A 12,502-nucleotide genomic window follows, 5' to 3' on the forward strand; every position below is an offset into this window, starting at 1 on the left:
TAAATATCACATTTTTGAATTTTTTTTTTGATATATTGATTTATCAACTTGTCATATCAATTTTTCATTTGTTTCTCATTCTAAATTATTGAAAAATATTAAATAAAAAACTCTTAATTTGAACTACAAAAGGCGCTTTGTGTTTTTTCGAAGAAAAATGTATGAATTACTGAGATCGGCAATAAGATTTTACATAACATAGTTTGGGAGAAAATAATAAAATAAATATACCACGTATAATAGAGAAAATAATATCACCATTAATAACACAGCCACACAAAAAAAAAAAGTTCTGACCTGGGGTTGCGACTAGATTTTTCATATAGTTTTTGGGTCGCTGAAACCCAATCCGAAGTCCGTTTTGCCCCATCACGTCAGGTTTTTGAGATAACCTCAAAAAATGTCACGAACAAAATTTAATTTTTTTTCTCTGATCTGGATGTGCGAAAGCGAATATGTTAATCATATAGTTTTTGGATCGCTGAATCCAGATTCGAAGTCAATTTTGCCCTATCACATCAGGTTTCTGAGATATCCTCAAAAAAATGGAAAAACCAAAATAACAAAATTTCTTATCTGTGGTTGCGACTAGGTTTTTCATATAGTTTTTGGGTTGCTTAAACCAAATCCGAAGTTTTTTTAGCCGTATTTTTTGAGGATATTTCAAAAACCTGACGTGATACGGCAAAATAAACTTCGGATTCGGTTTTAGCGACCCAAAAACTATATGAAAAACCTAGTCGCAACTCCAGATAAGAACTTTAGTTGTTTTTGGTTTTGACATTTTTTTGAGGATATCTCAGAAAAATGACGTGATATGATAATAATATCAAAATTGTTATTTTAATTTTCACTCCAAAATGTTAATTTGATAGCTGTTATTATCAACTTTTTTTTTGTGATAAAAGTATAGTAAATTCACGTTTAAATCAGGTCCTCCAAAAATAAATTTTCAAATATTTTTTTTAATTCACGAAAAAAACGCAGTAGAAAATAATTTCTCAAAAGTTTATGAAACATTTGTCCACTTGCAAAAAGGAAGCCTCAGCGAAATTCAAAGTGATATCCATACATTTTGAAACGATGAAAATTAATTTATAGTTATGGTTAAAAAAAATATTCTAAATTTTCGGACTCGAGGTCGAAGCGACATCAAATATAACGATTTGTTCAGTTTTTGTTAATTTGAGCTCTTTAAGGCTAATTTTTGGCAAAAACAATGTATCACGGCCTCAAGATTTCATATTATTGGATCTTTAAGTCATATCCGTTAGCCTAACGCTATAAACGGTTTTCAAAAATCCCTCAATTCATTGAAATCGTATAATTGTTTCGAAAATAGTCTCATTCGTGGGGAATTTTGCTCTTCAAAAAGTGAAGTTATTCTAATTTTTGTACATGTTGTTTTGATATTGGACTCATATAAAAATTTAAATTTTTGAGCATCGATAGAAAGAGCTCGACCAACATTTTAACATTTTTACGAGATAAAAAGAAAACAAGTAGAAAAAAAAATAAAATGCACGACTGGGTCGCACGTACTTGCTCTTGTAGTTCAAAGCATCTTTATCTTAAATATCTATTGGAAATTTAAGATTTTGTGGAGAAAAAAAAATAAAAACAAAAAAAAAAAATCGAAAGTTAAAAAAATTCAATTTTTTAAATATTTTTTGAAAAACTTTTTTTTTTAATTTTTTTTTACATTTTACACTTAAATACCTATGATGTCTGTAAATTTTGAAAAAATTGACTAATGCTTTGATGAAATATATGAACTTAAAAAACATGTCAATTTTTGAAAAACGGCAACGCCATATTTCCGCTCTCGGCATTTTTTGAGAAAAACTAAAAATGCAGTTTTGCTAGAATCAATAAGAGTACTGCGCACACCAAATTTAAACGAAATCGTTAGAGCCGTTTTCGAGAAATTTGAAATACTTCGAAAACGTTATATGGGAGATATGCGTTAAATTGGAGATATTAAAAAAATAAAAAAAAACGGTCCTAGGGAATTACGTAAAAATCATCTGTACCAAGTTTCAAGCAAATCCATTCATCCGTTTAGGCCCTAGCTCCATGTACAGATGGACGCACAGACGCACAGACGCACAGACCGACGGACGGCATGACGAAAACCACTTTTTTTATCTTCTCCATCATCGTAATGTTGGTTTTGATTAAAACCTCGATTTTTTTTTCTACACGAAACCAAAAAAAATGATACAATAACAGAACTTGGCATGAATCCCTTAGATTCTTTATGTTCATTATACATGGCGATTTTCAAAGTCGCAAGCCTTCTAACTTCAATTTTTGTAAGAAATAATTTGATCGATAAAATGAAAATTTTTCTGTAAAAAAATAGCAGGGAGTAAAATCTTTGTTTTTTTTTTAAACAAAACAAAATGCACGATTGTAAATCTTGTAAAATCACTTAATGTGTTAAAATTTTTCATTTAAAACTTACAAAAGGTTAATTTTAATTTAATGTTTTATAATAAGCTTCTAAGAAATGTTCATAAAAATAAAATATTTTTTAAAGTAATAAAAAAATCTGTTTATAATTGTTTTAAATCTTAAACGAATTACACCATTACATTTTTAAAGCTACAAAGTATTTTAGAAACAGTTTTTCAAAAACTTTCAAATAATTTTCAATAAACAAAAAATTAGTTTACCATTTAACTAAAAAAATTAACAGTTAAAAACAAAGTTTAATTAATTTATTTACTGAAACAAAAATGTGTTTTCGAAAATTTTAGTTTTTTTTCACAAAAAATGATCCAGTACAAATTTTCAAAACAAGTTTATATTGTTTTCTTTTTTCAAGTAAATCAAATAACAGAACAATCTTACAATTGATTTTTTTCCACAATTTTTGTCATTTAATTCCAAAGTGTAGCAACAGCGCTGGCGGTGTCGTTGTGTCAAAGAGCTCAAAGTGCTCTACGGAAATGTTAAAAAGCCATGTCTTGTTGCTTGCAAATAATATATGTATAGCCTACCTACTTGCTATTACTGCCAATCTTAATATAAATTTAGTCGGTATTCCAACCCAGTGCCTCTTAAGTTTCGTTTGTTGTATATCTTAAAACAAAAGAAAGTGAACTGCAAATCTCACGCGGTCACAACCACCACCACCACCTGTGTGTAAGTTTGTTGTTTATTGGCTTTTTTAAAAGCCGCCAATGGAATATGAATGTCTGTAGAGCAGACACACATCACTGAAACTATTGTTATTAATTGCCAAAGCGTACAATAGACCATGATACCGTTCTATGGCATTTTAATTGAGTGAAAACTATATACATTTATAGATACTTTACTACCTAGCCCGGAAGGCAAAAACAAACCTTTGTTACTGAGTTTTTTCGGTAATGATAGAGTATGCCCAGAAGAATGATGAATTTAGAAAATGAAAGTGAATTTCGATAGAAAGGGAAATGAAAACAGCTAATAGAGGGCAAAGTATTTAGTACTCGAGGCATGCATTTCGGCACACGTTCCAACTGGAGCTTTAAACATTTAGTGGAAGAGTGCTTACAATGCCAAGGTTTTTTTTGTATGTTTTTTTTTTTTTTATTTTTGTTGCTCCAGGTGTGTGTTACACCTTTTCTTTTTTAAGTTGGTTAAATATTTTTTACGAGAGTGCAAGAACTTGTTATTGATGATGGTAGATATTCATTTGATGGTGATGTTAAACACTGATGATGGAGGTACACATACACATTTTGTATAAGTTTATTCTTTTCTGTTTGTTTTCTTGTCTTTATCATCATGTTAACATCACATTAATTGCGATAAAATCTCTTTGCATGTCGTGTTAAGTAAGCGATTAATCTTTTGTCGAGGTCATCTTTTGTTTGTACATTTAGCTACACCATCCCAGGGACATTAATGCAGGTTCATGGTTAGGTAGTAAAAGTTTCGTTATTGTAAAATGCAAGGTAACTTACATGAAGATTTTTTTTTTATTTTATTTTTGTCTCCGACACACCCTGTGTGAGGTGTTCTTGGCAAAAGAATAACACTCAAGGCTGTCAATGAATAGGTATGATTCAAAAGTGAATTTAATCAATGCGAGAGAAATAATACAATTACAGAAATAGATCAAACAATACCAGAATAGAGATTCGAGAATGGGATGGGAATTTTCGCGTAGGATGTACCTACATAGGTTTATGCTGTTTGTTGCTAAGACATTTAGCCAAAGTAGTGAATGAAAAGAAGACAAACAAAACTATGTATAAATGAAGGGATTAAGCTTTGAAGTTAAGAGGATAATAAAGTTGGGTTCAAAATTTTTTCTGACTAAAAATTTCTTTTACAATAGTCTGATTTCTTATAATTTATAATTTAAAAATGTTACAAAAGACAAATAACAAATTGTGGATTTAGCCTCCCGATATCAACAAGTACAAAAATTGAAACCAAAATTCACTCCAGACCGGGACTACTTGTACTTAAAACGGTATTGAAAAAATTTATCGATCTCGACAAATTTGGAAAAGCAATATCATTGAAAGCATTAGTACCACAAAGCGCTAAACCACATCTCAAAGAAAAGAACTTTTGATTTCCATTTCTTCATAGAACTTAAAGAGACCTTTCTTTTGATGCAGCTCTAAATGGAAATTTTTCTAAATACTTTTTATCGTCCCTTGCATTTTTTCGGAAATGTGTTTACTACAAACTCATATCTTTAAACCAATTTTTTTTTTCGAGGCTTTGATCAGAAGTTATCTGCTTCCAAATAGAAGAAAAAATGCAACACTGTCTTGGGCGAACTTACATACATTTAAGAAATATATATATTAGGGCGTTCGTTGTTTTTGAATCAAATTCCTAAGTAGATAAACTGTTTTAAATAATAAAAAAAATCCTCTAATTTTTTAGATTTTTATTTTGACACTAGATGGCGCCCCAAGAGGGTTAAAGTTTTTTATCATTTGAAATAGGTATGTGTTGACTTATGAGGCCATTTTTGTATATATAGACTTCAATCAAAATTTTTTGATGAGGTTATTGTCTATACATTAAACAACGTTTTCTAAAAGGTATAAACCATTTTTCTAGGACCAGGGGTTTAGTGAAAACATGCATGTTTTTTTTGGGTTGTATTTTATTTTTCTTGCTATTTCATATGCTTGTTTTAATAAAACATGCTTTCTTTAATAAACCTTAAAATCCATGCTTGCCCTGATTAAACCCTTGTTCCTAGAAAAATGGTTTATACCTTTTTGAAAACGTTGTTTAATGTAGACAAGAACCTCATCAAAAATTTTTGATTGAAGTCTATATGTTAAAAAATGGCCTCATAAGTCAACACATAACTATTTCAAATGATAAAAAACTTTAACACTCTTGTGGCGCCATCTAGTGTCAAAATAAAAATCTGAAAAAATTAGAGGATTTTTTTTTAAATATTTAGAAACAGTTTTTCTACCTAGGAACTTTATTCTCGAAAAAAAAACCTAAATAACGAACGCCCTAATGTATTAGGTATAAAAATAAAATTCAAAATTCACAAAAATAACTTCTTACATCAATTTGAGCTCAAAAAAAGTATTCAACTAAATTTCTTTTATTTCAGTGTATTTAAAAAAAATCAAAATCGTTAGAGCCTTTTAAAAAAAAATATTTTCAAAATTTTCTTAAAAATATTCATTATTAAAATCTAAAACCGAAGTTTCAAAAAAACTGTTTTTTTTTCACACAAAAATACTCAAAATGTGTTCAAAATTTGATAAAATTGAACCTGTCAAATGGGAGATAAAACAAAATTTAAAAAAAAAAACGGTTCTATGGGAGGAACTGTTATAAATAACCTTAAAAAAAACCCCTTTTTCATTAAAAGATACCACTTATCTCAAAAACTGACACTTGAATTTTTAATCAAAATCGTTGGAGCCATTTTCGAGAAGTCATTTTTTTCCCAAAAATTAAAATCAGAAACTCATCTGTAGAGTCGCACAACAAGATTCAAGTAGATCGACCAATCCGCTCCTTATATAAATAAATAGACGGACAGGTATCCTGGCATAACATAATTTTTCACAACTTCAGGATTAATCCAACACTTTACTGGAAACTATTTTTTGGGGCCAGTTTTTTTATATTTTATATATTTTTTAAAACACTTATAGTTATCCTATTCTCGTGTTTGAAAAATCTATAGTTGTGTTTATTTGGCATTGCCATTCGCAGTTGGAGCTTACATGCCGATAAGAAGAGAGACTAAATCTAGCTGCGGATAGAGTTTTGACAAAGTATATAAGCTACTTTTTCCTTCATTTTGGTATGTGAATATAAATTTTTGTTAAATTTTGATATTTGAAAAATCCTACTACGGGTAGCTTTGCCAAAAAAGCACCTCATTTCTTATGAATCGGACATTAATTTTTTAGGTTTTAGGTGTTTACAGTTACTAGTTACTAACTTAATTTTAAAAATTGTACTTTTCCTTTGAATTTCATATAAAAAATTATAAAAAGCGAATATTTGCGATTTACATTTACAAGGCCGTATTTTCTATTTTTACTTTGTATATGGCAATTAATGTAAAAAATCTCAAATTTCTGCGATAAATTGAATGGCTGCATTATTTTATGTGATTGCGGGTAGTTACGGTTTTTTTTTATGTTTGACCCACTGTACCTTCAAAACTACTCAATTACTCATCCTATATATAGTTGAGGTAACCAAAATGACTTTTCAAACTGAAGTCAAATTTCCTTCGAATTTTAGCAAATTGACACGAAATGGCCTCGTTTTCAAGGTAACTCTTGCAATTCTCAAGAAAAAAATTGATCAACTTCTCATAATGATCAATATGGTTGCGTGCCCTTTTTAAAACCAATTTAAGATCACATTACATGTAAAAGTAGACAATTAGCCTTCACACGAACTTCATTCCATTCTATCAAGTTATCCTTCTCATTATCACCTTTTTGCTTCTAACAAGGCTACCAATCTTGAATCTGTCATGATTAGTTGCACACCAATCTCGCACCTAGCCATAATATTCCATACCTATAACAATTTACCTTAATTGTCACGCAAATCTGTCAAAGGATTTATAATGTTTGACAATTGGTAATATTAATTGGTCCAAACAACACAGCGGCGGCATGAACATGGTCACAATGACAGAACTTTATTTTTCTTAAATAAATCGTTTTAGCCCTCTAGCTGTGGGTAAGAGTTGTATGTAGCCCCCAAATAGTTTAAACTTAAACTTTATCTTTATCGCAGTTAAAGTACTTCAAGAGTCTCATATATCACATGCTGACCTGGACCTCAAAATCACCAACAAATTACATTTGATATCGTTCTCACCTCATTTAATTAACTTGACGTGTTTTTTTTAAATAATTTCTATAATCACCTCAAGCCCCAAGGGTATGGCCACCAATAATGACCATAAATTTTCATACCTCCTCAGCTCACACATTTATAATATGAATTTTTGTGTATACAAAAGCACATTCTGTATCTCTAATTTATTGCGTTCTAATCGTTTTAACCATTTGTTTTGTTTTGTTTTTTTGTCTCTTTCTAGGACAAGTCAACGGAGGAAGTCGGACAAGTGTTTCAGGACGAAGAGAATATGGCGGCAATCTTAATGCGGCGTCACTTGCAAAGTGGTGATCTTGTTATGGTAAGTTTGGCACCTGTTCATGTTTTTGTATATAGCTTTTTAACTTGGCCATAATGCCAATTAGAATCGGTTGTTTACAATTCGGTTGTTATACCGAGTCTTGTTATGTTTTGTTTTGTTATTATTTTTTTGGTCAACAATGTCTTATGGTAGGTCGACCACAAATCAATGTCGATGTTTGATTTTGACCAAGGCTCACATTGACTTGGCCTGGCCTGGTGCGGCTGGTCAAACAACGATGACGGTAATAACGTAACGACCGACGACGACCACGCCGTGTGGGAAGTGCTTGGGTTCTATATGCGGCTGTTGATACGTTATTAGACCACCTTGACCGATATACAGTCAAAGGTATAATATATAGCCACCTCCTAAGAAGCCAAGAACCAGAGCAAAGTGTATATCTTTTCAAGGTGACCACGAGACAAGTGTTGTCTGCACCATTTGTTTGGTGCTGCTGGCTAAAAATGCGCTCTTGGAAAGGTAAACCACTTTATACCTCTGGTTCCTTGGATTACAATTACATTATAAATTTTACCTGTTCTTGACCATTTTGTAGGGTAAGAGATGAAGTGTGGTTGAGATTTTAGTTTTTTTTACTTATTTTCAAAAGCAAGTTTAGAGTTTCGTTTATAAGTCATTTGAGACTTCATTGTCTGTCTTGTCGGGTGGTACCCCAACGTCAACGAGTAATTATGGGACTTTATTTCTATTGTTTTTATGGAAAACATAAAATTACACACACGTAACAATGTCAGAATTTGCAAGAAAAAACGTTCATATTATATGCAACTTGATTCATATACATAATTATATTTAAATTTTGTATTATTTTAATCTAATTTTTTTTTTCTACTTTGTCTTGGAATAGATTTTTTATTTTCAATGAGAAAACGTTTTGCAAAAAAATTAGTGCAAATATATTAGCATTTTTATAAGAAAATTCAATTGAACTTATTTTTAAATGTGACGTTCTTTATGTACCTAGGTATATCTTAAAAAAGAGTGACGCAATTGACACACATACTGTAAAATCTAGGTTTGTTTCAGATTAATCGACAAAATTTGTATTTTTTCTACACACATGACTGACTTTTCAATGGTTATTGTTGTATCAGAGAACATTTTAGGCTTTTAAGCATTTATAAATGTTATGCCAAAGTGTTCTAACTGATTTTTACACATTTTTTTCAAAAACGATATCTTATGAAGGGTATTTTTTTAGACGTGTGGTTTTCAATTTGGCAATACTTTTGCCATATCATAATGAAAAGACTTCCTAGTGAACAACGTTTGCAAATTGTGCAAATTTATTACCAAAATTATCTTGCTTGGTCGTAGGCCTGTGGCGTGGCCTCAAACAAAGAGCGATTTAACACGGCTGGACTATTTGATGTGAGGTTATGTGAAGTCGCTTATCGACACAGATAAGCCCGAGACGGTTGACTCCTTGGAAGAGAATATATGGTGCGTTATTGCTGACATGAGGCCCCAATTACTGCAGCCAGCCCCGGCGGTGGCCATTTGCCCAATGTCATTTTTAAAATATAATGTTAAACCCTTACACAGAGAAAAATAGACCACATAAAATAGAACAAAAACAATAAGATTTCTCTATGGTTTTCATCCAAGAAGGAAACCTTATTAAAACAATCGGGTTTTCCTTATTGTTTTAAAATCTACAAAAAAATAAAAAAAAAAGTGACCAGGCTGGGAATCGAACTGGAGACTTCAAATCATTAGTCGCCCACCTTACCACCTGAACCAAGCTGCCATGAAAATATTGATCGCGATTTTTGTTCTAGTGCTAAGTTGCAAAAGAAATCAACTTTTCAGTCAAATTTTAATAAGATTTTTTCTATAAAAATAATAAGAAATCTCCTTAAAAAAACCTTATTAATCGTTGATTTTAATAAGATTTCCTTATGAAATGTATGGACGGTAAAACAATATGGCAATCTGTTAGTTTTTAGCGGGTCATATTTTTCTCTGTGTATCTTCATAATAAAGCTAAATTCTTGGCCATAACATTAAATTATATGCACTTTATTTCTTCTTGAAAACCAAACGTCTAAAAAAAACGCCCTTTATTAACTGAACAAATATCTTGTCGTTTGTGAAAAAAAAAACTATGCATATGCCATTCTTGTAGATATTCAGAATAAAATGCACGACTGGTTCGGACGTATGTGCTCTTATGTTAAAAGTTGCTTAGAATATTATATTGGAGATTTTTTAAAAATTCATTGAAGAATTGTTTTAAGAAATAAAAAAAAAATTAAACAACAGTATAAAATTTTATTAAATGATGCAAAAACAAATCTTTGAATGGTTTTGACCTACAAACGAAGTATGCCATTTAATTTCTTGTAGGTATTACAAATAATTTTTAGAAAAAAAAAATATTTGAAATCCGTTTTCTTAAAAAATATTTTTTTTAAATAAGAACTTTAAAAAATATTAACAAAAAAGATTTGGTATGGCATTAAAAATATAATATTAATCGACATCGATTAATCGGTCCGTTTTCAAAAAAAAAATTGATTTTTCAAAATAAATTTTGAATCTTTTTAAAATAAATTCCAAAAATTATTCTTAAGTATAATATTAGATTAGAGAATAGATACTTAAACTTTTTTGTACAAAAATTTCAGACATGAAGAAAACGGTTCTATGTCAGTATTGTTAATAATTAACCAACAATTTTTTTTTATTTTTAAAGTATGATCTTATTTGTCACATTTTACATGTATTTTCTTAATCAAAATCGTTGAAGCTGTTTTTGAGATAGACAGCTTCTTCCATTTTGGTCATATGTATAGCAAGTACCGAAAGTTAAATTTTCCCCGCTAGGGAATTACTAAAAACTCTTAACAACAAAATTTAAAGTAAATCGTGTTCGCATTCTCTATAATTGTAACGTCATGTTTGTTATCGCAATTAACACAAGTCATTTAAATTTTCAAGGTAAAATAGCTAATTAGAAAAAAAAAACTGTATTCGGAAAAGTTAAGGTTCAAAAATATATCTGATAAATTTAACTGTTAAAAATGGTTTGCGTTCCAAAACTCAACTATTCGCGCTTTCGGAAGGTTTTAGAAATTCAGAGTTGCTATTGGAAAATTACGATATAAACATTATAGCATCTTAAAAAAGATCCATACTTTTATTCTTAATTTTCTGAAACAATTAAGCACAATTTAATTGAATGTCAAAGACAATGAATTTACTTGACAAAAGTATACTTTCTCAAAAAAATTGATTTTTCAGATTAAGCCCAAAGTTTCTGATTTTTTCATTTTATCAAAAAGTATGAAGTTAAACATTATCTTTATGAGAGAATTGAATAGCGGCATAGACAAATGTGCTGATTGTACAAAAGTGGAGACATTTTGGTCTGTAATCGAATGGTATTACCAATTACTCAAAATTAACCAACTAAAAATTTACGAATTTATGACAGTTTAACCTTGTTACAACAAAAACAATGAAAATTTGGGGTCTCTATAAATATATTAACCATCTGACCCATCTTCGTAGAAAAAATACTAATTTAAATATCGTTAACTATTTAATTAATGATATTGTTAATTGCACCGAAGATATAAAAAAAGTCTTAGATCAAAGATATGTTGTAATAAACCAATGATTCTTATTCTTTCAAAACAAATACAATACATTCTTCAAGTAATTTTTTTTCTTCCGATGTTCTTGTATTTCTGCGCAAATAGAACTGCTACCACATAAAAGATCATCACTCAAAAGAATCTATTCTTCGATTGATATGTTCCCATCAGAACAAACTACCAATTGACAAGATGTTTACATAACGCCACATGATCTTCTCGAAACCATCGCTTCCAGTCAAGTCGATTAATGGCATTATTGTTCCCATCTCCATCAATTATATCGCTACTGCGGCTACAAGACAGCCAACAGCATTTACCCACTTAAAAGAACCAATTATATCTTTCCAGCACAAAACCCACATTATTGCTCAACAAATTATATTCTATAAGTACTTCTTCAAACAATTACCACGCATTCTAACAAAAATAATTCAAGAGAACTATTATTAGAAGCTGTCATCCTCAACTTTGGCTTCAGAAAAAGAGTGAAACGTTAGTACACTTAGAAAAAAAAAAAATTACAAGTGATTTATTCATCTTAAATACCAATCCCCTAGTTGATTCTTCAAAATATAACACAATTCGTTCCGTTTGGTTCTGTGTCATGTTATCCAAATGAGTGATGGATATCTTGAAAGCTATAAATTCTTAGTAACACACTTAGCATCATCAGGGAAACCAGTCAGAAGATAGATGAACCCGCAATTGGCAAGATGATTGCGAAAATTTTGTATTTTTTTGTAATCGAATTCTTGAGCATATTTAATAGGTAGGTAGAGTAGCCCCGATTTGTCCAAAAGGTTAAAGTCTCAATTTTCCAGTTTCATGGGCCATAACGAGAGTGCTATGGGCCGAAACTAGAAGCTCTATGCCAAATAGCATCATAAATATTTCAACATCATCACATATAGTTGCAAGCTAAAGTACCAATGTGTGCTTTTTATTTTTTGTGTGTGTTTACTGCCTGTCCATCTTCATATGAGCCATCTTCGTGGCAAGAGAGAAATCTGCGCGTCTTTGACCAGCACCAGATGCTGTTGGCCTTTAAAAAAAAAAACCGCCAATTCAATAGATGGGCTAAATTCAGTGGTGGCGATGGCGTTTGCACTCTTCTATAGTGCAGAGTGCGATCATCCTCCATACTGATTATCACTCGATTGCATAATTAAATTATTCACATGGCCAATAAATGTGAAAGAAATACAGTGGTAAT

At 30.5% G+C, this 12,502-nt stretch overlaps 1 protein-coding gene across 4 annotated transcripts in view; it reads left to right on the plus strand.

The window, feature by feature from the left end:
* LOC129918285 (A disintegrin and metalloproteinase with thrombospondin motifs like) overlaps window positions 1–12,502 on the plus strand; it is a 143,382-nt gene that overhangs the window by 65,718 nt on the left and 65,162 nt on the right. For all 4 annotated transcript variants that reach the window (XM_055998742.1, XM_055998741.1, XM_055998743.1 and 1 more), the window contains exon 4: window positions 7,562–7,660. In XM_055998742.1, the coding sequence (XP_055854717.1) occupies window positions 7,562–7,660 (99 nt within the window). The remainder of the gene's footprint in view (window positions 1–7,561; window positions 7,661–12,502) is intronic.

This window comes from Episyrphus balteatus, chromosome 4 (assembly GCF_945859705.1).
Source record: "Episyrphus balteatus chromosome 4, idEpiBalt1.1, whole genome shotgun sequence".
Taxonomy (NCBI): Eukaryota; Metazoa; Arthropoda; class Insecta; order Diptera; family Syrphidae; genus Episyrphus; species Episyrphus balteatus.